This window comes from Patella vulgata, chromosome 4 (genome assembly GCF_932274485.2).
Source record: "Patella vulgata chromosome 4, xgPatVulg1.2, whole genome shotgun sequence".
Lineage (NCBI taxonomy): Eukaryota > Metazoa > Mollusca > Gastropoda > Patellidae > Patella > Patella vulgata.
This window is the reverse complement of record NC_065882.2, coordinates 17795390-17820428: the sequence shown is the minus strand read 5'-3', so window position 1 is coordinate 17820428 and position 25039 is coordinate 17795390. Positions and strand designations below refer to the sequence as shown.

Below are 25039 nucleotides of genomic sequence, written 5' to 3'. Positions count from 1 at the left end.
TAGCTATGAGGCCAAGTTTATTGGGATTTTCAGGACTGGTCATTGGTGCAGGAAGGAGGGCCGGGCAAAGAACAGTGTCTAGTTGTTCTGAATTGCTTGCACATAAATTAACCCATTACAGTTAGAATTTGATATAGAGAAGGTGACTAGGCAGAAACGCTGTCTGGGCATTATTTCCCTCAAAGCACATACCAGTTGTCAAAGGCCTGTCTTCATTAGCCCAGTTGATTACAGAAAAGTAGAAGGTAATACCCCCTTTAACTGGAGTCTACAATCTGCACTGTCTAATAGGACAGTATACATTACAAAGAAACCAGAAGTCATATGTTTATAAAGATGTGTTTATTCATGATTTACAGAAATGAGCAGCTATTTGATCTGAAACCCAACTAAAAAGAAAAGCAAAGTGAACAAAATCTTCCATCTTGAATGAGCAACAAATGAATTTTATACAAATTAAAAACGTAATTAAATCTATTAGGGGATAATATATTTCTCTACTTAGACTATACCAATTAAATTGATTACAGAAAATAATCTGTAGCATGATAATAAGTATAGTGTGGTTTTGACCTCTAATTTTAAAAACTATGTTAACAAAAATAAAACGTGAATTAAAATCATGTCATAATAATATAGAGCAAGGCATTGAATATATAATTTATTATTTACTATGGTTTTTATACCAACTAACACTTTAAACAATTTTATTTCCAATATAATAACAGTTTCTTAATATAAAGCATTGTTAATTGTATTTATAGTACAAACATTCCTAATAAATCATGACGCAATAGTACAGTTAAAAACTTTAGGATTAAAATGTGAAAAGTGTCCGAATGAAATACATTTTGAAAAATATACAGTTGGTGAATTATAAGCCAGATAAAATTCTATTTATTCTATTCTAAGCAACATTATTTGAAAAAACAGGCATTTCTTCAACAATATATATGGCAGCCATATGAATATTACAAAGAAAAACATTACAATCAATTTAAATAAACAATAATAAAAATGATACATCTTTTAGAATTTTAGTGTGTATTCATCTACACAAAAACATAACTATTGCCATCTCCATATTTGATTTAGTTCTATACGACTTAAAAAGCAAGACTACAAAATGATGTGTTGATAGTCGATGCAAATTTTCTTGACTTTTCTCTAAAATGGCAAGTTAAAAAGGCGAAATTATATAAAAATTGTAGAATTGCCAAAAATACTAATATACAAAACGATTAAGCATTCTACAATTTTCTTCTAAGTTCGTGTGATAAATGCTAATGCGGAAAAAGTTTGAAACACATCGTAATTCAGTTATAAACAACAATTCATAAAAAAGTTGGTCCTCTAATCCCCAACAAAAATAATGGATTTGAAATAAATGGCGACAAACTTTCCTTTTTACACACAATGTTAAAAATAAGGCAGAATTAAGCTGCTGCCTTTTTTGTATAGATAAAATACAGATTGCTTTCAACACTCCATTTCAAATTTATATCATTACCATCTGCCAATTAATGATTCAAAGAACAGCTATGCAAATAACGAAATTATGATTTTTTTTTTTGTTAACAAAATAAGAGCTTACGATATAAGATATAAGCCAATGCTATTCATGTTGATATAATATATATATATTTACTGAAGTTCATAATACAAAGTCTAATAAACAAAGATCAATGTGCTATTGGTTTCATCGAGGACCATTAATGGTTGGTCTTCAACTCCACAACATGAACTTACATAATGCCAATATTCACATCAAACTATTACAAAATAGCTCTTACTAATATACAATTATTTGCGGTTTATTTTCATACACGATATAACAAAAGTCCCTATCTACATGGGTATATATGAGGCGAAATGATAGCGACACACTTTGCTTAGCACAATATGAAAGATTTGAGGAGGGATGGATATACAGTAGAATTCCACAGCACTTTAATTACATGCAGATCCTGAAAATATACAAGTTTATAAAGGATATTAATTATGTATAAATATGCAATAGGGTGGTAGAGTTGAACAAGATGAGAAAGTTCCAAACAGGTCCTTTAAATTGGTTTTCTATATATGGCCACATTTCATGAGTGTATATGATCATCATGTCTGTTCACATTTCATGTAAATGCACAACAGAGTGTTGGATTGTTCTTCTAGTTATTTCTCCTGTCATCAAAACTTTGTAAACACTCTGCAGATAGTTTTTGCGATTTTTATTTCAATTTGCTAGGATTGTTTTTGTTTAGTCTTAATGAGGAAACTTATTGGAATCCAGAGTTGTGCATCTATTTTTCCATTGCCCCTTGTAATTCTGTGTGCCCCTTTACTTCATCACATAGACATAGCCTGTTCCCCAATCCAAATTTAATGAATAAAAATATTGTTTTAAAAAAAAAAAAAAAAAAAAATCAATCTGTAAATAAATACCTTCTTATCTGCGTCTGTCATCATTCACTTCTTCCACTTCCCTCATACATTCAATTCTTTCTACAGACATATTTGGATCTAGTTCTGTAACAGCTCTAATAGCCTCAGCAAGTGCCTGAAATTTACATATATTATACTTTAACTATCCATCAAAACAAAGAAATTTAGTAAAGAAAGTTTCACTACCAAAAAATGGAAGCCAGAAAATTGACAGTTTTCTATTTGGATTTTACTAAAAGATTCCTCTTGTCTTATAGTGTAAGGTTTTGAGGGGGGGGGGGGGGGGGGGGGGGGGGGCACTGGTTCTGAGGAATTTAACTTTTGCATGTTATATGTATGTTGATAAAATAAGAGGTCTGGGAAATGGGGTGTAATGTCTACTTAACGTTATCCAGGCCATTTGTGGACAAATATAAAGTTTGATTTTTACTTTCAGTACTCGGCCATCCACCCCTGATCATAATTCCAAGGAGGAGACGATAAAACCCCCACACTCTATAAAAACAGTAGGGTGGAAGATTCCCTATAGCAGTGCAGGCAAGTTCGGATCTCAGTATGCATCATAATGTAATAAAAGAAAAACTCACTGAATCATGATCGAAATCATCTTCTTCACTCTGAATAACAACTTTTCTTTCAACTCGTGTCTCACTAATTCCACCCTTCTCTGTTTTATACTGAAATATCAAAGTTTTAACAATTATTCATCTGGCAAATAAAATAAGCCCCGATATTCTAAAAATAACCTAAATGTTATAATAAAATCTACAGTAATTTCAATTTTGCATTTATCTTTTTGTAAACAAACTATATTACTGAAACAGCATAGCCTTGTATATTCTCAAGAAACCTTACTACAATATCATGTCACACAAACTTACAGTGGTAGTTTCGATAGTTTGCGTTCTGGAACTGTGAGCCTGTGAACTAATTAATACATCATCGAAATCATAGTTGTTGTTAGGGTAGCCTTCTTTTTCATAAGTTACAGTACGAGTCTCGGTTTTCACTATGGGAACATTCTTAGTGGAAACTGGCGCTTCATCCAAGTCTGGGTTGTAATGATAGCTTTCCGTAGCAACTGTAGGTGGCTGAATTAATAGGATAATAAAAGGATTTGAGAGCCAATTCAGTCACGGTTCAAAAATTATTTGTGGACATCATGCACATGCAGTCCAAAATTTTCCCCCCTTATTTTACAACGAACATGCGGGCATTAAAATAAAATATAAAAACCAAATCGGTAGGTGCAAATTTTATTCTTAAATTTATTAGATCTAGAATTTGGTGTTTTCCCCAGCCACCTACAGCAAGTGAGATAAATATAAATATTGCCTAATAGCCATAATAAATGTGGAACAATATGGAAGGTTGGTTAATGTAGCATGGATGGTGTCAAAAAATGTTTCATTTCTATTAGAATAGTAGCAACTTAAAAAAAAGCTTTAAAAGGCCAGGATGCATCATACCACAACTTTAAATATGCATTTCCTTAGTCTCTAAGTTCCAACAATAGTTCTTCTGACAGATATAGCAAAACTGACATGACCCACCAAATATCTCTTATTTCACAATCTATTTTCAAAGTGGTTAGAAAAGTTGGAGCGTCACTATTGTTTTAAAACTGATTACTCAACATTACTGCTGATTTATCAGTTGGTATGCCAGAAACAGTTTTATGTGAAGAATTTTATCATTATCTCAGGAATAAGGTATTTGTAAACAGGAAGGGCAGGGTGTGTGTGTGTGAGAGACCAAGGAAGCACTAATAAACCATAAGCCCTGCATTGTTTCAGTAATATAATTTATATTTCAAACAAAGATAGGTTGCCAGGCAACGAAACATACGCCCACAGCAGCTAAATCGTCCAGGCAGTCAACAAGAGTTGTCGCATATTCTTACTTTTTTCGGTAATGAAACATTTATAATACACTAAAATCTGATTAAGAGCAACAACTCATGAAGTAATTATCAGAAAACCATTAGAATTTGTTTGGTTTTTATAAAGTTCTGCCCCATGCTAACGTTTTGTATACAAAACTTTTAATATCATGGATTTGTTCAAGTCATAAAAATTCATTGAAAATCAATATACTTGTTCGTCTCAAGATCTTAAACTCTGTGTATCAATCTGAAGTCAATCGGATGATAACTTTTGAAGTGATCAAGGGCCATAACTCTGGCAGTAATTATCAGAAATCGCTGAAAATTAATAGGCTTCTTCGTCCCAAGACCTTAAACACTGTGTATAAATTTAACGTCAATTTAAGATTTTTTGAAGTGATCAAGGGCCATAACTATGGCAGTAATTATCGGAAATCGCTGAAAATCAATAGGCTTCTTCGCCTCAAGACCTTAAACACTGTGTATAAATTTAAGGTCAATCTTTGGCTTCTAGAGCGTCCACAAGATTTTTTGAAGTGATCAAGGGCCATAACTCTGGCAGTAATTATCGGAAATCACTGAAAATCAATAGGCTTCTTCGTCTCAAGACCTTAAACACTGTGTATAAATTTAACGTCAATCGGATATTAACTTTGGCCTCTAGAGCGTCCACAAGCAATTGTGGACGCCGGACGGACGGACGGGGGCGGCGACAATATACGACCACATTTCAATGTGGGCGTATAAAAATTCAATCAAAACACATTATTAAGCTAACTAAAAAGTTACCATTTATAAATGAAGAAAAGACTATCATGGTAACATAATAAACAAAATAAAATAAAAATCCCTAAAAATAATTTTATTCAAGGCTAATAGATTAACAGTCATCAATGAAATATATACATTTAATACCACCTGGGGGAAGGGGTGCAGGCAGGATGTGAGATACACATTTTATAAACAATTCCTAATAGATCTACCAATAGAAAAACTTCTAAGAACTTTTCATTTTAAAAAGTGGTTTTCCCATCTACCCAGGTAATTTTAAATGTTTATTACTTCTTGTGAACATGATCTATAGAATTGTGTCATGTGTAAAAAAATTTCACTCATGCAGACAAAAATAAAGGCCAAAAATTCCCAAATTTAGAAGATTAATTTAATAATGTTGTATTAAAAAGGAATCAAAGCTAGCAGTTGACTTCACTCATAGCTGTTAGTAACTATGGTGCACTGTTGCCTTGCACCAATGAGAATGACTTGATAGAATACAATACCAGGCCATAAATTTCACAGGATAAGCTTATTCAGGTTACGCAAACTTAAAAAACATGCAAATGTAGGTTTGCACATTTTTAGCAGACTATTTCCATAAAATTAAAAACAAAGAAACCAAACATAAGGTTTCTAAACAGGACATCTTATGCACGAAACTCAAATTTGTTTTATGAAAATTATTGTTTCAAACCATTATCCAACAAGAAAGTTTAATAAACGATTTGCCTAACTCAGCAGTCACCTGGTCAAATTCAGCAGTATCCTATGATGAATCAAAGCAATAAGAAAATGGTAATTTCTTTAGCAATGCCAAATTTAGAATTTTAGTATGTGTTATGCAATGGACGATAAGCTATTTAAGCTATACCCTTTCTTAAAGAAAGAACGAATTACAGATACAAAAATTTCAGAGTAGGATACAATTTCAAAAAAAGGTAATCATTAGAGTTTTTCATGTCAAGTAGATCTTTCATATCAGTCATAATCCTGACCTTTCAAATGAGAACTATTATAGCAATCAATATAATAATGACTGCATATACTGATAACTGAATAAATATCTGGTGAATAAAACTTTTGATCCGTAAATACAGTAAAGAAAGAAAACTTTAATCTTAACATTATTCAAGGTATAGAACCCATACCTGTAAGTTATTGTGAAACAATTTCCAATAGCATGATCACTTCAGTAAAGGTGATTGCTTTAAGATAAACCCAGAAACGGGCTCTGATTAAAAAAAGAACACACAAAGGATGAAAGGGGTGCATGAAATTATTAGCCCGGTTCGTGCAGATGTGAAAATCTGTCGTTTGCATTCTTTGCATCCCTTTCATTGACAAACAGATTTCTTTCTCTATAGTAATGGTTGTGGGGTTAGGTCATGTCACATTTCTACCAGCTTCGAAAACAAATTTGGTGAGAACTGAATCGACATGTAATCAAGTGTTTCAGCGATGGTGAATGGCTGACAGAGTATTGTATTCCATTGGCACATGTCTTTTTCACCAGAAACTTGCATGTATAATTCATTGATTGACGTCGAGGGATTGAGAGATTTCAATTCCTGAACATTCAATCAAATATTACAGTTTTATACTTACAATGTCAGTTGAAACTCTGGAATTTCTGTCATCGGCATCTCCACCTCCTCTTCCCTTTGGTGGAACTGGGGGTGGAACTTTACGACCTACTGTACTTGTAGCGTTGGGTTGGAAGAAAGGCATTGTGCTACTGTCATTTAAATCTAAGCCAGTCTTCATGGAACCGCCAGACTTCTTTGCCTAACAAGAAAAATAAAAAAATAAAATAAAAACAATTCCTACTGAAATTTGATAGCTTATATGCATTGGAAATCTAAGTTCACATCTTACATAGAATTTAAATACTAAAATCCTGGTCACACCAACATTGTATATTTCTGTCAATCCTGAAAACAAATATGGTGTGAGCAGAAACGTATGAGATATATGGTGATGGTTGAGATAGTATCATTCAGTTGGCACAACATGGTCGTGCAAAATTCGTGTGTACATGTATACTCGATTTGATTAACAAATTTTAATGGATTGAGGGAATTCAATTATGGAATGTTCAATTGAGTACTTTACAACCATTAAAAATCGCATAAATAAAAGATAGCAAACCTCTTTTTGAAAGACCTATTTGTATTAATATTCCACTGGTCATTGTCATAAAGGCAATATACGAGTACCATACCATATTTATCTGTACAATTGTTAACAAATAATTATTGACTTACTGTGTCTGCAGGTGTGACAGGTATGAAGGACATTTTATTGTCAACAAAACTTTCATCTCCTCCTGCACTTAAACCACCTGCTCCTGCTCCTGCTCCAGCACCCACACCAGCACCCACACCATAACCAACATCAGCCTATAAAATAACAACAATTTAAACTTCATTCATATTCATATCAAGTGTCAAACAGTTTTCAAAATAAATACTGAAAATATAACCATAATATTAATACTCTGAAAAATGAATGCTACTAAATAAATCGATAAATTCTATACAAATGCCTCATTAAAAAAAAAAGAGTTATAAAAGGAAAACCTGAAAAATGCTAATTCATTTAAATGAATCTATTTTTAATGACTGTTAGTAGTACATACAATTTCAGCTCCTGGGATTCAATCAAAATATCATTTTTGATAATTTTCTCAATCTTACAGGGTGAAATTCAAATACATCCCTTTTTTTTCTCTCTTAATTAACCGGCTTCAATCAAAATTCTAATTTGATAAGAACTAGCACAAAAACCATGCTTTTAAAAACAGGTTAGACAGTTAAAAAAATTTAATATCAATATTAATCATCCTCTTATTAAATTAGTATGGATAATGGTGTATTTATGCGACATCTTGAAAATAAAATAACATTATATACCGATATATGCTTCTAACTACTATTACTACTGAGTATTCTCTTGGAAAAAGAAAAGTGCTAAGAATTGGGAACTTTAGAAATATTAATATTAGTATATCTTTGTCTTTGGGGGTAGAAATAAAGTCAGAATCAAGCATCCTTAACAGAAGTATTATTATGTAGAACTGGAAGACTGATCAGAAGAGGCCTACACAACACCTTGTAAAGAGAAATCACACCATGCTTAACCATCATGAAATCAAACCTGTAATTCCCTAACAACACTAGGCATTATTACATCGCTATCAAGAACATCTTCATCACTTGGACCATCAACAGATGTTTCAATTTCAGTTTCGATTTGATTAACATCTGTGACAGTAATGGGAATAGGACTATTTATGACAACAGATTTTGATATAGTTTCTGTTGTATCTTTGTCAGACTCAACTATATCTGAGCTAGGACGATATTCTTCATCTTCTTCCGAATTAGACTTGTGTGACGATACAGAATTGTGCCTGGATTCCTAAAACATTCATATATATAAAATGGTCAGCTATTACAATATGCAAATGTTATTATTATTGATTGAATTACTCAATCTATAAAAAAACTCAAATCAAAAATCCACAACAAACCCAACTAAAAAATCTGTATTTAAACTCAGCTAACCTAACCATGCTAACTTTCATATCAGAAAGTTAACCATGCCAATCATGAAATAATTATACAATAATCTATTGAAATTTGAAATGAATTGGTTAACTATTTATGAAATCTACACCTACTTGGCTAATGCAGAGTGTTATGAGAGAAATTTTGCCCGGACAGAGCTTTTCTAAGTATGAAGGATTCATTTATGTGCATGCCATCAATTCCGCGAGTGGACCTTGGATTTTTATCCAGTCAGCCCGATTAGACACTTTCCTTGACAGCTCCCCCCCACCCCCTCACCAATCCTTCACTACTTGTCAAGAGGAAACCAGACTGGGAAATGATGATGAAATTTCTCGGCCAACATCAGGAATGAACCCCGAACCTTCCAGTTAGCCAGTTTCATAATCACCGGGCCACCGTGGCATCACTATTTATAAAGTCTATTCTTCGATACTAATTCTAAAATTGTGTTAAGAAAAAAAAAACCTAAAAATAATTTAACTGATCTTGCATGAATAATTAGTGCATATGTCATGCATTTTGTGATAAATGACTTAAATAAAGCCCATTCACTTAGACTGACATTAATCATTATCATAAACTTCTAACAAACTAGTCTAATGTACAAATTCAGGGAATACTACTGTAAGCTGTCAACATTTCAAATTAAATCTTTTTGTGAAGGTGACAATATGCTACTACTAAGGTTTTATCTGATCATGAACATGCACTTGTCTAAAAAAAAAATAATAAAACACAAAAATATAAGTGAGGTTCTTTAAAATGGGGATCTAACTCTTTGCTATTCAGGTGAAAAAAGTTACTAAAGCTCAAGTGTGTTATGATGGTAGGTTGGGTACTATTTTGACAACAACATTATGCAGATCCAATAGACATAAAACTCGAGCATCGTGAAATAGGTTGCAGATTAAACAATGAGTTAATAATTGAACATTAAAACAAGCGGTTCTTTACACTTTCAATAAATCTGCTAAACAACCAATGTTAGTCGAACAATACACAACAGGATTTGAGAGACTAAATGTCAACACAATATATCATATAAATAACCAATATAATGAACATGCCGATAACACTTCTATATAGATACAACATTCTAACCAAGGTAGCTTTTAACCTTTTTAGGCGATCTTCCTGCACATAATCCCGCCATAATACTCGACTTAATACCCTTATCACTTTTAGGTTTCTGAAATTTTAACACAATGATCATTTATTGTATTAATACAATCAACTCAAATCTTTCATGCTGAGATAAAACTATACATTATCAGATGAACACAAGGTAGACAGTACATTTGACATTTTTTCACCATACAAAAATATTCAAGTAATATTTGACTTAAAGATGCCTGTTATGCAATTTAAATTGGTCTAGTCAGCAGGGCTAGCAAGCTATGGGTGCACAAAACTGAGCAGTTCATCATTTGAATGAAATAGAGTAACGAGAAGTGTCTTCTGCTACACATAGGAAGTGTAATATCAACATTCTGCCAATCTTGATGAAAGATGTGGTATGAGCTGCCCAAAATTATCCTGTTTCCTTCCCTGACACCTTTTAAGAGATTGAGAGTATTCAATTCCAGAATATCAAAGTATTCCCATGGTTACACAAATAATGAACTGTAAAATTTCTTTTGCGACAGACTAGAGAGATAAAGCAAGTCAAGATCAATAGCCTTTTGTGGTCAGCCATTTTTTGTAGTGGTGATAATCCTAAAAGTTAATCATATAAAAGTAACAATTTGTATTATTTCTATCTCCTCTATAAATATAATTCAGAGGTTGGGGGAGTGGGGAAAAGCACGAATAATACAAATTAGTTTGAGTTAATTTAAGTTGTTGAATTTCAACCACACATGGTTGCTACAAGTGTACTAATGATTAATATATATTGAATAATTGACACCCACCACTGGTACTATGTTAAGATTCATTTAATATAACCACAATAAGCATGAGAAAAGGAGAAAAGATTGGGTTTGTGATATATATATATATATATATATATACATATGATTAAATCATAATTTGTATAAAAACCTTGTTTGGTTGAGAAGCATTTGGATCATTTCTATCTCTTCTAACGATGTCCTAAATAACAAACCACTTATCTTACTATATATACATATGTGTATGTGTTTTTTGTTATTTAACTTATCAGAAACATTTAATTGAGCTATCTATTCAACAAATGTGTCACTTTTACCTTACAGTGCCACATGTGACAAAAGTTGAAAATACAGTAATAAGATATCCTGTAGCAACAGCAAACTCAGACATAGTTCATATTCGAGGGGTTTTTTCCCCCACTTAACTCATTTATGTCAATTTAAATAACAACGGGACTTTTAATTCACTGTCCTGTACAAATATTTACAGTTGACAATTTATCTGGAACATATTTAAATAACTACAAAATGTAACTTTGAGTTCTGAAAACTTATAATACATCATAGCTAAAAAAGATAGTGAGAAAAGATAAATATATTATTGGTTAATTTTGTTGTAGTCATTCCTCTAAAACCTGTAAACTAAGAATATATAAGAGATATGTTAACTTCTAAAAACCTAATGAAAGAATCTAATAATAATATAAATACACAAAAACAAGCTGAAACAAAGATCTAAAATATCTGATAATACATAAAAAGATATTCAAACTATAAAAGTCACAACTTCCTACTGTCCAGTATAAAAAGAACAAGAAAATTTCACCCTTGGGCCCTTTGACTATCACAGAACTGTTTATGTACCAGTGAATGTTTCACAGACATTAGTAGTTTCATGTAATATATTTAAAATAACACTAGACTTTGAACAACTATAATGGCGGTATATCAGTGATAGATTGGCAGATCTGTTTCAATTTGAAAAATTTAAATTAAATGCCCCTTATCAAGTGTGGTGAAACTTTGACAAAATCGCAAATTAAGATTCTAATACTTCTTTAAACGTGGAAGTGACACCTAGAGACCAGAATATGAATACTCATCAAAATTTACTGATTCTAATCAAAAGCCTCAGTTTCAGTTGTTACACAAACAGTTCTAGGGTAAATATGTTTTAGTTCTTTTTACACTTTACAATTATGAAGATGTACTGACGAGTGTGCTACACTAAAACTAACTATAAGTAAAATCTAGAGGTAAAAAGCAAAATTAAATGTTTATAATAATGAAGATGAATGGAGAAGTGTTCTAGATTGAAACTTATGAGTGAAATCTATTGGTTAAAAACTAATTACATGTCCTATTTATAAACCATATCCGAGGTTATGCTTTCTTGCAAATATCTGCAGGTGAATTTTTTACTAAATTATATTTTTTTTTTATGTGTTGGATCTATAATCTATAATAAAGTGCAGAAGCAGGGATACAGGTTAGGTTGTTAATTCAATTATCACCAATATGGCCATCAACATATAATATCGCTTTTTAGAGTAAAAACAATTTTGATAGGTACCTCCCAGCATTTCAAGTGGATGTTCGTTCAAAAATACTCATTTTTTTTTAATTTCAAATATATTGACACTCAACATTAACAATTCTTGGCCATCAAACAATACTGAAGGGACTTGTGTCCATTTATTTGATATAAAAAGTAGGGTACTTGAATGAGATCATCAAAGATATCCCCTCAATTCAAACCCATGCAAGCACCTCCCATCTTGCCATTAACCCAAGCAAACAAGCAAGGTCAGTTTTGATATTTCTTTGAATCATGCTTGGATTTATAAAAAGGTGAAAAACCTAGAAAACCTGTAATAATCTAGGTGTGAGTAGTTAGGTGCTGTAGAAACTAATTTATATTGTATTATTCAAAACTAACAGTAGAAAATTCTATAAAGTTCTAAAACCGAATCTACCAATATTGTCCAACCACTACCAAAGCCATTAGGATTGGAAGTTTAAAATTCAAATTAACCTGATTGTCTGGTGAGGAAGCACCACCTCGTACACCATGAGCGTCGATGTCAGATGCATCCGAATCAGATGGCAGTTTCGATTTGGAATCCTTTTTCAATTTACCAAATAACCCTCCTTTCTTTTCCTTATCGGCGTGATCCTTATCATGTTTGTCCTTATCGTGTTTATTCTTATTTTTATCTTTTCCTTTGTTCTTCTTGTTTTTATCTTTTTCAATATCATCCTCCTAACAGAAGTATTTCAATATATATTATTTCAAAGAAATAACAAATTATGAAGAATGATAACTTCACCTATTAATTTGGTCTGTTTTTTCACATTACAAATTTCTCACTCTGAAATCTTTCCATTATTATTTTAAAGCCGATGATCGTCTTGCAAACTACAATATTGTGAACGCTGAATTTCTAAAAGAATATCGGCCCAAAAAAATGGTTCCACTCTGGTCCGTATTTACAAAGATGTGATACATTTAATATTTTGAAACATTTCGTCGTTTTGGTTTTGTTCTCCTCATGAAATGATAAATAATCACTGAGTGAAAAATCAGGTAGTGTTCTAGCGACAATCATCGGCTTTAATAAGAGAAATCATGGAATTTATCCTCAGCTATCTTATCCGATCCTCACATTTATGATAATTACATTTTTGTTACAGTTAAGTAGCCATGTCTGATTTATCTTTAATTTAATAAAGACAGAGCATGTTCATGTTTGAAAATAATGTGCGTGAAGAAAAAGATTGATTGGAACTGCGAATTTTGCATGGGCTTTTTTCTAGCAAATATTTTATTATAAATAAAACCTTGTCAGAGGTTGATCCAGGTCTTCCAAAAGTCGAGAGTCTAACTTCTTCCTGTTTAAAATAAAATTCAAGTAAAATGGAATGGTTTTCAATCTTAGTGCTAAGTGCTAAATCATAAAACAAAGGAGGAAGAACATTTAAAAACAACTCCTATTAGTAGAACTAGTCTCTAAGATGTACTAAGAATTCAAATATCGATGATCAATCGATGATTTCACACAAAAGAATTGCGAAACTATTTCTATAAGCACTCACCCTTTCAAGGCCAACTGATCCTGGGTCAACTCCTTGTCTTGCACGTTCTGTAGCACTATCTCCTTCCTAAAATAATAACAATAGGTATAAGACAGCAGCTTAGCTCAAACATCAAAATATTAGAAGATAATGTCACATAGGATATCAGTCCCATAACCATGAACTGCAGCCCTTTTACAAAACGGACATGTAAGATTTAATCGGGTTTTAAGGTTACATAGTTCCAACAAAATACCATATTTAGTCCAACACACAACCCAAGTTTTTGGAAAATCCAGCTTTTGTTTCTTATAAAGGATGACCTTTATGTTTATGAAGAATCCATTTTCAATGCAAGACAACCCATCGAAAGGATAAGGTTTATTGAATATGATGTTAACCTAGTTGAGCCTTGCATGAAGCTAAAGTATTGTTCGATGTCTTACATTCTAAGCCAGTACCCAAAGTAAAATTAAAACAAAATACATACACGTTGATCTCGAATATCTTCTGACACATTTAATTCTGCTAAAGCAATCTTTTCTGATTCTTTGCCTTTACCACCCTTCTTTTTATCTTTTTCTTCCTTTTTACGACGCTTTTCTTCTTCCTTTTCTTTCTTCTTTCTTTCTTTTTCAGCTTCTTTGAATTTCTTTTCTTCTTCTTTTGTACGTTTTCCTTTAGGTGGCAAGGAGATATTACCTGCTTGAACGCCTAACGTTGCTTCATCTGGTATGTGACCCTCTCTTGTTAATGTCACATCCTACAAAATTAAAATTTGACATTGTGAATAAAACCTCAAGGGCTGTTTTTTGACGTGCACTAACAGACATAAACTTTTGTTTTCAATTCCACTCAAAGAACGACTTGTCAGCTTTGGTGTAATGATAACAAGACTCGAAAATATACTAGTTAGCATATCCAGATATTGAGTGATCGTTGATGGTTAATAGATCCACTAGAACAATCACATACATCACATCTTCATTTAAATTGCAGTATTAAATAAGTTCAGACAATATACAAAATATTACACAATGTTTTTGAGTAGAAAAATAATATATCGCAATACAATTTTCAGCTTGTGTATTCAGACCTACTTAGTAGCAATGCAAAAATATATCAGGCCTGAAAACCGAGACTAAAATATTTGCATTTGGATTTTAAAACATTAGAATTTAGAATTTATAAAGGGTATCTCAACCCGAAACGTCATATTGATTAAAAAATCTTCACTTCTACCAAGTCTGTTGTGCTACTGTTAAGCGGGGATTCTTTAAATTATTTAATTTAGAATTTATTTTGCACTTTCTGTAAAGACTAAATCGTTGTTAGTTTTTTTGTGGTTTAACTTTTAAGCTTCTAAATTTCAGATTCAACATTCAATACATATAAAATCTTGCCTACCCCTTCTCCTGGCGCTCGGTCTCTTATATCAGCACTGTCATCGAAACGCCTTTGCTTTTCTTGTAATCGCATCTCAGCACTATCTAATGCTTTACCATCTGGTGAATAACCAGGTCGACTTTTAGCATAAGCATCTTCACCATCCTTATATAATCGACCATCTTCTCCTTCTCTTAATGACTTATCCTTATCAAATGACCTGTCATTATATCTAGTTTTGCCATCTTCAGGATTATAGTCATTTAAAGAGTCTGTCATACCAGCTTTTGCGAAAGGTGTTGGTACTCCATGAAACGTATCTCTCTTATTACGGCCATCAGGATATTTATTATCATAATTATCACTATCTGAAAATGTGCGACCATCTTTATTATTCCTAGGACTACGATCGCCAGGATATTTGTTGTCATAATCCTCGCCATCCGCATAACCACCATACCCATCTCTGTTCTTCCTTGGACCAACTAAAATTATAGAAATAATATTTTGAGAGATAGAAGTTTCACATCCAATCAACACAAACTAGGTCATTTTGGGACTGTCATAGGTTTCCCTTTTAATAAATTCATTTGGCTAAATGCAGGGTGTTTAGGTGTCTGAGGATATCGAGGACCCAGAGAAATCCAACTCGGTATTCGAAGCCCCCTTCTCCGATAAAGACTAGTTTCTTTAATAGTCATTACTCTCTAGCAAGCAATGTCTCAAAAAACACAAGACTCAAGCATCTACCTACCATCATCCATACTGCGACTTCTGTCTTGGTATGTGGCTCGTCGAGGAACACGTTCAAACGCTGGTTCATTTCTATCAAGAAGTGCTGCCGTGTGTTTTGTTTGATACAATGTTCTTCCAGAGTATCGAAACTTGGAACCAAGACGAGGAAATACTGCATTATTTTTAGGTTGTTCTGGCTCTCTTAATCTGCGAAGGAAAAGAATTTCTATATTAATACATGCTCGAAAAATTGATGATTGAACCCTTGAACTAGGCCTAGATACTTTAAATAACTTAAACAGAACTGCTTGAAAGATTTTAATAAATTAACGCTTTACCGAATAAATATAATGCAATGCTTTTAATACTTACACATGAAATTCTATTCAAGAAAATATATCTATATCAATATAGTAACAGCAATATGTTGTTGTTCCCCATAAAGAAATTCATTAAATAGTAAAACCCTGAGCAGTAATTACTGACTAAGAACTTAACATCACATCCATCATTGTACATTGATGCAACTACTTAATAAGACACTTATTCAAATTAAATCCGTTGAGTATTACATTGAAAAAACAAAACTGATTATTTTAATGTTTTATTGTATAAAAGCCATAATAAAGTAGAAAATAAATAAAGAGTATAAATTATTCCATAATAAATTGGAGTATAAATTATTCCATAATAAACATAATATAAAACATTTTCCACTTAATTAACCCATCGATCTGATTAATTAAAACTTCCCAAATACCGTGTGACAATATAAACTGTGAAATTTGGGACTTTATATATCAGGGAAATGAACTTGACATTTAAATAATATTTTGTAGAAATAGTCATAGATAAGGAAAAGAGTGCAAGGTTTTAAGGCAAGAAGACCATCCCAATAGAAAATAATTTCACCATAGAAGAATAAACATTTTTAAAAATCATTAATAATTATTGATATCAATATTGTAATTATGGGACTAGAGGACAAAAAGCAAACGACCGGGAATTGTTGACAAACTAGATAGGCTTAGGCTTATTTCTTTCACGTTTCGGGTATATACACCTATTAAAAATAAAGGCAAACTTTTTGTTGATAGATATAAAATTGTTCTCTTGAAAAATTAATTTAAAATTGTTCTCTTGAAAAAAAAAAATTGTTCTCTTGAAAAATAAAGAAAAATGTTCTCTTGAAAACTAAATAAAATTGTTCTCCAGAAAAATAATAAAATTGTTAAATTAAAAGAACTAAATTAAGAAAAAGATTGTGCAGACTTTAGGCAATAGTATTGAGATAGTTCTTTTCAAAGTAGATTTTATTAAGATATAAGATTGATAGTGAAATGAAAATTAAGACAGTTTTAGAAGTATAAAGATTAGAAGTAAATGCCTGAAAAAAAATATTGGATATTTGTATAAACAGAAAAACTAACCTGAAGAAAGCATGATGTTCCACACACGTCTTCCATAATCTTTTGGCATATCGATGATTTTCTAATTTAAAACCTATTGTGCTCTCATATCTTTCAAACTGAAAAATAATTAAATGATATATACGATGTATGTGTAACTATATTAACTGGTCTTAAGTCAATGGAAGTACTAGCTAAAATACTAATTCAATTGTTGTTTTTTACTTCCAGAGGATGGAATTGGGGGAGTAATTATCCACTATGAAATTTTCAAATCTGATTCCGAGTCTAGCATGCATCTTATTCACTATTGTGAAGGTCCCACGGTCATAAATCATATCCAAGAGTTTGATGAATAAACCCCTTACTAATAGTATAATAGTTTGGGGGGAAGTGCCCCAGTTACAGTACAGGTAAAAATAGAACTTAAAGATTAAAGTAGGGTGATCTGGTATTAATTCTCAAATATGGCCCATACAAATTAATCCCCAAGAAATTACTTACAGTAAATCTTTGTAGCCAACTAGTTTTTACTGAACTCTACACTTGTTTATATCATAAATTATCAGTCAACTGCAGGACTTATTTTTCTTTACAATATCTTAACCACTCAGTCTCTGTCTCTATAAATACTTACCTCACTAGGTCTGATTTTTATATAAAAGTTGTTTCTTTTATAAGATATTTTAAGAATTTTAGGCCAGACAAATCTGTTAATCCTTAATTTATCTCTATATACTAATAAACCGCTGGCACAAACACCCAACATTATGTCAACCCCCTCGGAGTCCTGAAAATAAACATAATGATCCTATAAATACAACGGCATATTCATTTAAACTTTATTACATGCATCCCTCTTGAATATTATCTCTTGTTCACCTCTTGAATAAAATCCTGATTTTATCTCTTGAATAAAATCCTGATTTTATCTCTTGAATAAAATCCAGAGTTTATCTTCTGAATATAATCCAGAGTTTTGTAGGATAAAGTAAGCCATAAAAGATTTGTTTAATGGATTAATAACATCGCTAGTTTAACATTTCATCTACATTTGAGACTAACACATTCATTTCTGAAAGAACGATGAAAGGAACTGCAGAAGATTTCAAATTTAATAGCCCTTTAAATATTTTCACACTGAATTGTTATGTTTATTACCTTAGCTTTATGAAGATCTACACCATACATTGCTAATTTCTTAGCATTTTCTAAGAAATGTACATCAGCTTCCTCTGGTGTCTGACCCCTACAACAAAAAAATGCAACAGTTCACTACATATTACAAACTAAATCACAAATTCACTCTAATATTTTATAGCGGTTGAAATCATATACAAAATATTATACTTTTTCCCTCTCAAATAATGCTGTACTATACAATGTGAGAAAACATAGGGGAGATAATCACTTAAATACATCTAAAATGACGTAGTTCTGTCTGTTATGTTGAATCCATTTTCAGGCTATGTTTTCTTTATCAATAAATATGGTAGCAAATGTTGTTTATTTCCAAGAAGAGAATTGATTTGTTACTAGTTAAACCTATAAACTGCAAAAACTATAGACAATTTACCAAAACATGTTTTCAGTTTCTCTTTATCATGTAGAAAAGTAGGATGTTAAAGCCAATTTCATGTCTTTATTATGCATGGCAATTTAAGTGGATATCACTAGTACTAGATCTGACAAATTAGAAATTAGTAGAAACTTGTTTTATCATTACGCCAGAGAGGGCTTTCGCAAAAATACCCATACCATCCTATAAATACAAGAGTACATACTTATGTTGTCTGTGTAATTCTGCTATTTTTTCTAACATTTCCGGCGTCTGGTTAGGAGCAAAGGGCATTTCTTTAATATAATCATAACCATGTCCGTGTTCCAATGGGTCGTAGTCTCCTCTGTCTGCTTGTACACTATATGATCCTAACATAGCATGTGTGATGAAAGAACACGGTAACCTAGACAAAAGAAATTGTTTCAGCATTAACATATAAATATATACTGTCTACTAATCGGCCAATAGCTGCCAATATTAATGGGTGTGTTTTTATTCTAAAGGTTTAATCTGTCGAATAAGTCTACAATCAATTTGCATATCTATAATTATTTATCATCATTATAAGGGCTTTGACTAGTTTAAGAGAAAGAGAGAGAGAGAGAGAGAGATGGGGTTTAACATCCACTGACACAAACTAGGTCATTTCGGAACAAAACATATGGTTCAATTTTATTTCAATAATTCGCTTGCGCGTAGGGGTCTTTAGCAGTGGGAGGACCTGGAGAAAACCTATGAGGTTGGACAGGCGACCACGCCAGTTGACTCAATCACAGACCTTACATGTATGATACAGTGCGCACTCGCTAACCATTCGGCCATCCACCCTCCCTACACATTTATAAAATATGTAAAGAGTGTTTAAATTAAAAAGGAAAATCATACACACAATAATAAATAAGCTTAGTATAAACATCTCATTAAATGGAGAATAAAGTAATTTCTTTAAAATAGGCGAATTTTCAACAGGATTTAAAAAGATATACAGTATCATTGTGTAAAAAGTGGGAGCTTATTTCATAATAACAAGCCTTAAAGAAAAAGGGCATTGACCGAATGAACTTGGTCATGCTTTAGTTCACAAAGCTGTAACCCATCTAAAAAAACACCATAGTTGTCTATAAATCATAGAAAGGTTTGATTCTCACCTTCCGCTTAAAATATCTCTTCTAATTTGTAAACAGACTAAAAACCTGAAAAAACAAAGCAAAAAGTTCACAAAAATGTAGGAGCAGAGGTCATACAGGTTCCATGTACAGAATCACACATACATGAAAACCCAAAGGTCTTCCAAAAATCGCTTAGTAACTTTATACTGACTTTGGAACTCTGTTAATTTCAAACTAGAAACAGATTGATGTTTAATGTCTGCTTAACAAAATACTTCAGTCATTGGTAGTTTTTCCTTTTTCTATGGTTACATGAGATACTTTGCCCTGGTTGCAATATTTCCACTTAGGCCTGCCTTCCATGTACGCATTTACACCATGTGTACAGAAAAATCGCTGAAAAGTTTGAGAAATTACACGTAAATGATGTCTTAAGTGAGGATTTCACTTTACAGCAGGGAGTCCGACACTTGTTTACATTCAGTTGCGGCCTTTTTTATTAATAACACCATACCAAAAAAATCTGCCATCTGCAAGCTGAATTTGCAGTAACAAGGTCAGTTGATCGACTAAGTGGAAGAGAACCAGTGTTTGTATGATGCAAAAACAAAGAACACAACATTAAACTTGTTATTCAAAATGCAAGTTTGTGGGTCATTGCCAGAACGTAAATATTCTGCTTAGGGAAGCATGAGCACACTTCACACATGAAAAATATTGTGGAAATACTTTAAACTTGACAAATCAATATAACTGACCTTGTTAAATGTTCTTGAAGTTGTGTGGGATCTGGTGGATAAAATTTGACTGCAAATTCAAATACCCAAGCTCCACCTACAAACAAACAAAAACATCCATTATTTGAATGATGAATGAACAAGAAAAGTCTATAGTAAAGGAATAATTTTATTACTAAGAGACTACATCTGAAATTGTGCCTATATAATTTAGCTAACCAAGCCATTATTACTGATAATATTAATCACATCCATAGCATATCGAAGCCACAGATCACCTCAACATAGCAATCTGATCTCAACACACAATTTGTAAAGCAGTTATTGAATAAGAAAGAGCCAATATACAGTAATGAAATATGAATATAAATCAACAATACTTACGTTTTTTCTGTTTTGAAATTTTCTTTTCCACATTTAACCAAAACTGAAAATTAGATTGTAAAGAGTTAAACCAGATGTCACCACTTCAATCATTATCAACATAGAGAGAGAGAAATGGGGTTTAACGTCCACTCGACACAAACTAGGTGATTTCAGAACTAACACATGGTTCAATTTCATTTCAATAATTCGCTTGCCGTTGGAGGAAATCGTAGGAAACCCACAAGGTTGGACAGGCGACCCTACTCCTTGTCACGTACAACTGAGGAATCGAAACCATGCCAGTTGACTCAATGACAGACCATCCCCTTCATTTACAACAAGCGATCGTGGTTTAACATTCACACATATTTTGAGATCAACATAAGGAACTTTTTTTCCTAAATGTGTTGTTTGATTTTTTGACAGACCCAGAGCTCATTGCATGACATCATTTATTTCCACATTTATACATGTAAATCAATGACATTTATTCACCAGTGGTAGTGTGTATCCAAGCAGCATTACAGAATTTTATGTCCAAAACTTTTAACCTTATCAAAGTAGTAAAGTCATTGTGCAGAATAGTAATTTGATGTTGCCTGTAGATTGCTTTCATATGAAATTATTAATATCTTGAATCAGAATACAGAGATAAGGGTATGTATTTCTGAATAATGAAACATATTGTGCCTACATGGAAAGAACACTAAAGAGTCAAATTATGCACACTGCTTATGTGTAAGCACATGGAACTTGTTAAAGTAAAATTAAAAGGACCAGATGGATCATTTATCAAAAACAAGATACTTTTACATTGTAATATAATATGCTTGGAATGTATCTTTGTCATGAGCTTCATGTACCTAGGGCTAAATATTATACATTACCAATAATAACTAGGTCAAACTAATATTGTAGGTAGGTACATGTACATGTATTGTATTTCTATACAGGCACCTGCCAATCAAATGCACCAACACATGGTTATTCTTATTTTTACAGAAGGGAATTTTGCATGGACAGCAGTGTTCTACCCTCTTTTATAATTATACAGACACTTTCCCTGTCAGTCTTGCAGGCATCATGCAAAACAAATACCCTGTAGACACCAGTCCAATGCCGCAAAAGTACAACTACCATGATTCGGGAAACCGGAGAAGGCCTACACACTAATCCTCAATTCTTTTATTATATCTAAGGACAATTTTTTTTATATTTACCAAGACGGCTCGGCATTAACAGTTGCCTGATTGGCTAGAGCAAAAAAAACTCATTTTTGAGGAAGTTATTATTTTCACGCCAAAGAATGAACAATCAACAGGATTCGAGAAACAGGTGTAAAAATTAATGGAAAATTTGCCAAGATAAAAATACCCTGTCAATTCGAGGACTTTCTTCACAAACAGATATAAAAATTATCGAATACATAATCAAAGTAGGCACTAGTAGTATTAATTTGGTTCCTAATCATAACGTTAACAGAACTTATATAACAGATTTGCAGGAAAGCGTTTCATTTATGATATATCAATGCAAGTATCGATGCGTAAATTTTGACAAGATACAGCACTATCAATTAGACATCCTAACAAATTCCCTGGTGAATTGTTTCAGGACAGGCATTGGCATACAAAGCAAATTTTATACAATTATACATTCATATAGCCTATTTTATTTTTGGGCAAGTTAATGCATTGAACTACTCAGGGATCAAAATTTCTGACGGCCATCATGGCAATTGCTGTCCTAAGCCCTAGAAATGGCTTTAAAATCGAGGGCCAAAAAGTGCTGACATAAATTTCGGAAAAACAATCAATAAAAATGACAGTGCATTGGAGGTAGAAATACTTTAAATTGGTGTCAATAACAGCCATATCTGAAGCCAAAATAAATGAAAATGTTCATGTGTGAGATGTGTTTTTTTCCGTAAAACTTGGATAGTCTAATAACCTCCCATTATACATGTATATTTTTTTAAATGAAATGAAATTGGGTTCAATGTCCTACTGTTTTGCTCCAAACTGGGCTAATGAAGATGGGCATACGCCATACAGTGTGCTATGAGGGTAATTTTGCCTGGACAGCGGTACTACGGCCTACTCTTATATCGAATTCCAACTGTCATGGGATCTTTTATGTGCACGCCAATGTGTACACGGGACCTCGGTTTTTCGTACCAACCGAATGACTAGACAGCTGTCCTTGTCAGGCACTCTGCCCTGCATCACTGACAAGGGGGGAACCATGAGGGAAAATCTGGATTAACTTTCTCGGCCAGGTCGAACACCCGACCTTCAGAGTAGCGAGCCAGCGTCTTACCCACTTAGCCACTGTGACCCCCACGACTGTTTCGTGGTATAGGCCTACTCCTCCTTCAGATGTCTTGTCAACAGTCTATACACAAGAGTTAAGTATGACAGTGCTTTAAATTAGAATTTTTCTACAATGGCACAAACAATCTGAAAATGCTGTATCTAACTGAGCTCACAAGACACCACAGCATTTCTTCATATTTAACACATTCATGTTGTTGTAATTGTCCATCACGGAACGTGCAAATTTTTATTCATTCATTCGTAGATAGACAAACAACTTGTACAATGATTTTCAGTGTCAATGAATCTGGTTCTAATTATGTTTTGTGGTACTGTCATACGCAGACTTCATACGTATCAAATTTACAGACTTTTGTTGGAGTATTATATAAAGACATTTAAATTAGTTTAAGATTTTCCCCTTCGATTTTAAAGTTATTTGTGTTGGTATCATTGATACCAAAATTGCTTAATAAAATTTCCCATGGCTGAGCCATAGCTTTCTTTAATAAGGACACTATTGTAGAAAGTGAGCATGTTTTTATGAAGTACTAAATTATAACGGTAAACACGATTTAAAACTAAATATTGCATCGCTGAATTATTGACCTAATTCCAAGTCCAACCTTCGCCCAATCACTGATATTGAAAAGTTATAAACTACATGTACATATGTATTTCATGTGTCATCTTTACTATTTATATAAAAGGGATAAATTTTTGAGTAGAAACCATCTACATGAGTACATGTAGTATGTCTAGTATATTACACTAACTAACAACAGCACAATTTAGGCTATTTTTCTTTTGCTGTAACAGTCTGTGTTTGCTCAAGCTTTTACCAAAGATTTGTCATATATTGCCATGGTTAATTTCAAGTACTGGCTGTACATGTATGATCGAGATTATGATCTATTAAATGTTGGTTTCAATATAAATCCCTAAATATGTCAGCACCGGTAGAATGCTTCATAGCTAACAGTAAGGCCTATACAACAATTCTCATATTTTCACTGATTTGAACCAACAGCTGATTCAACTGTATGGTTCCATTGCATTATTAAAGTTTATTCAAATTTTCAAGAGATTAAAAAAATGGCCTTTGATAATTTCAAAATTGAAAAAATGGATTGGTGTTGAACAAAATGGTCTTAGGAAGGTTTTGCCGCCTGAGACTATTTTTCGAGCGGCGATTTTGAGCCATGCGAATTTCCCAAAGTGAAAATTGTTGAAAAAGTTATTATGTCGAACTATGACCCATTTAGCACATCCATTAAACGATCCAGGCAATTCCTGTACTTTTACATTTGATAAGATATTACATAAAATTATACATGTTTTTTATTAATTTGAATGCCTGTTATGTTTATTGCCGTGAAAAAAACCTAAACAAACTGACCTTTATATGTGCAGAGTCCCTGTCATCTGTGTATGTTAATCCGAAATAATCCCTTTCTAACAAATCTAAATGATCACATACTTTTTCGAATAAAACTTGACCAACCGCACCTTTCTGAAAACAAAATAGATTGACTTATTATGCATCACATTTTTGACAGGATTCAATTGCTATTGGTGACATCATAACCTTTTTCTTACTTCAGTTTTAAAACATTATGTTTCAAATAATGTACCACTATAATAATCTCTGACAAATGTACCGGTGCCCATCAAAGCAGGTTAAATTTTTTTGAGTAGAATGAGATAAAGCAGAGTATATGGGACTCGCCTCTTTTAATTTATTAAGACAGGTGTTATTATGAATAGATCTAATATAATAC

General features: G+C 32.6%; 1 protein-coding gene across 19 annotated transcripts in view; it reads right to left on the bottom strand.

Annotated features, from left to right (window-relative positions):
* Nucleotides 1–327: 327 nt before the first annotated feature.
* The window catches only part of LOC126817838 (protein 4.1), a 67767-nt gene continuing 43055 nt past the window's right edge, over nt 328–25039 (bottom strand). For 5 of the 19 annotated variants that reach the window (XM_056100571.1, XM_056100566.1, XM_056100570.1 and 2 more), the window contains exons 3-25: nt 24658–24771; nt 20962–21004; nt 20599–20674; nt 19880–19924; nt 18955–19134; nt 18332–18419; nt 17808–17960; nt 17192–17289; nt 15781–15968; nt 15048–15511; nt 14131–14403; nt 13662–13727; nt 13407–13457; nt 12601–12828; nt 10717–10767; nt 9791–9862; nt 8258–8521; nt 7366–7500; nt 6707–6886; nt 3321–3530; nt 3027–3116; nt 2440–2554; nt 328–1967 (exon numbers count right to left, since the gene is read on the bottom strand). In XM_056100571.1, the coding sequence (XP_055956546.1) occupies nt 2444–2554; nt 3027–3116; nt 3321–3530; nt 6707–6886; nt 7366–7500; nt 8258–8521; nt 9791–9862; nt 10717–10767; nt 12601–12828; nt 13407–13457; nt 13662–13727; nt 14131–14403; nt 15048–15511; nt 15781–15968; nt 17192–17289; nt 17808–17960; nt 18332–18419; nt 18955–19134; nt 19880–19924; nt 20599–20674; nt 20962–21004; nt 24658–24771 (3180 nt within the window). In that variant the 3' untranslated portion in view covers nt 328–1967; nt 2440–2443. Of the gene's footprint in view, nt 1968–2439; nt 2555–3026; nt 3117–3320; nt 3531–6706; nt 6887–7365; nt 7501–8257; nt 8522–9774; nt 9863–10716; nt 10768–12600; nt 12829–13406; nt 13458–13661; nt 13728–14130; nt 14404–15047; nt 15512–15780; nt 15969–17191; nt 17290–17807; nt 17961–18331; nt 18420–18954; nt 19135–19879; nt 19925–20598; nt 20675–20961; nt 21005–24657; nt 24772–25039 lie in introns of those variants that run through there. The other 14 variants (XM_056100567.1, XM_056100573.1, XM_056100572.1 and 11 more) reach the window with 14 other exon arrangements.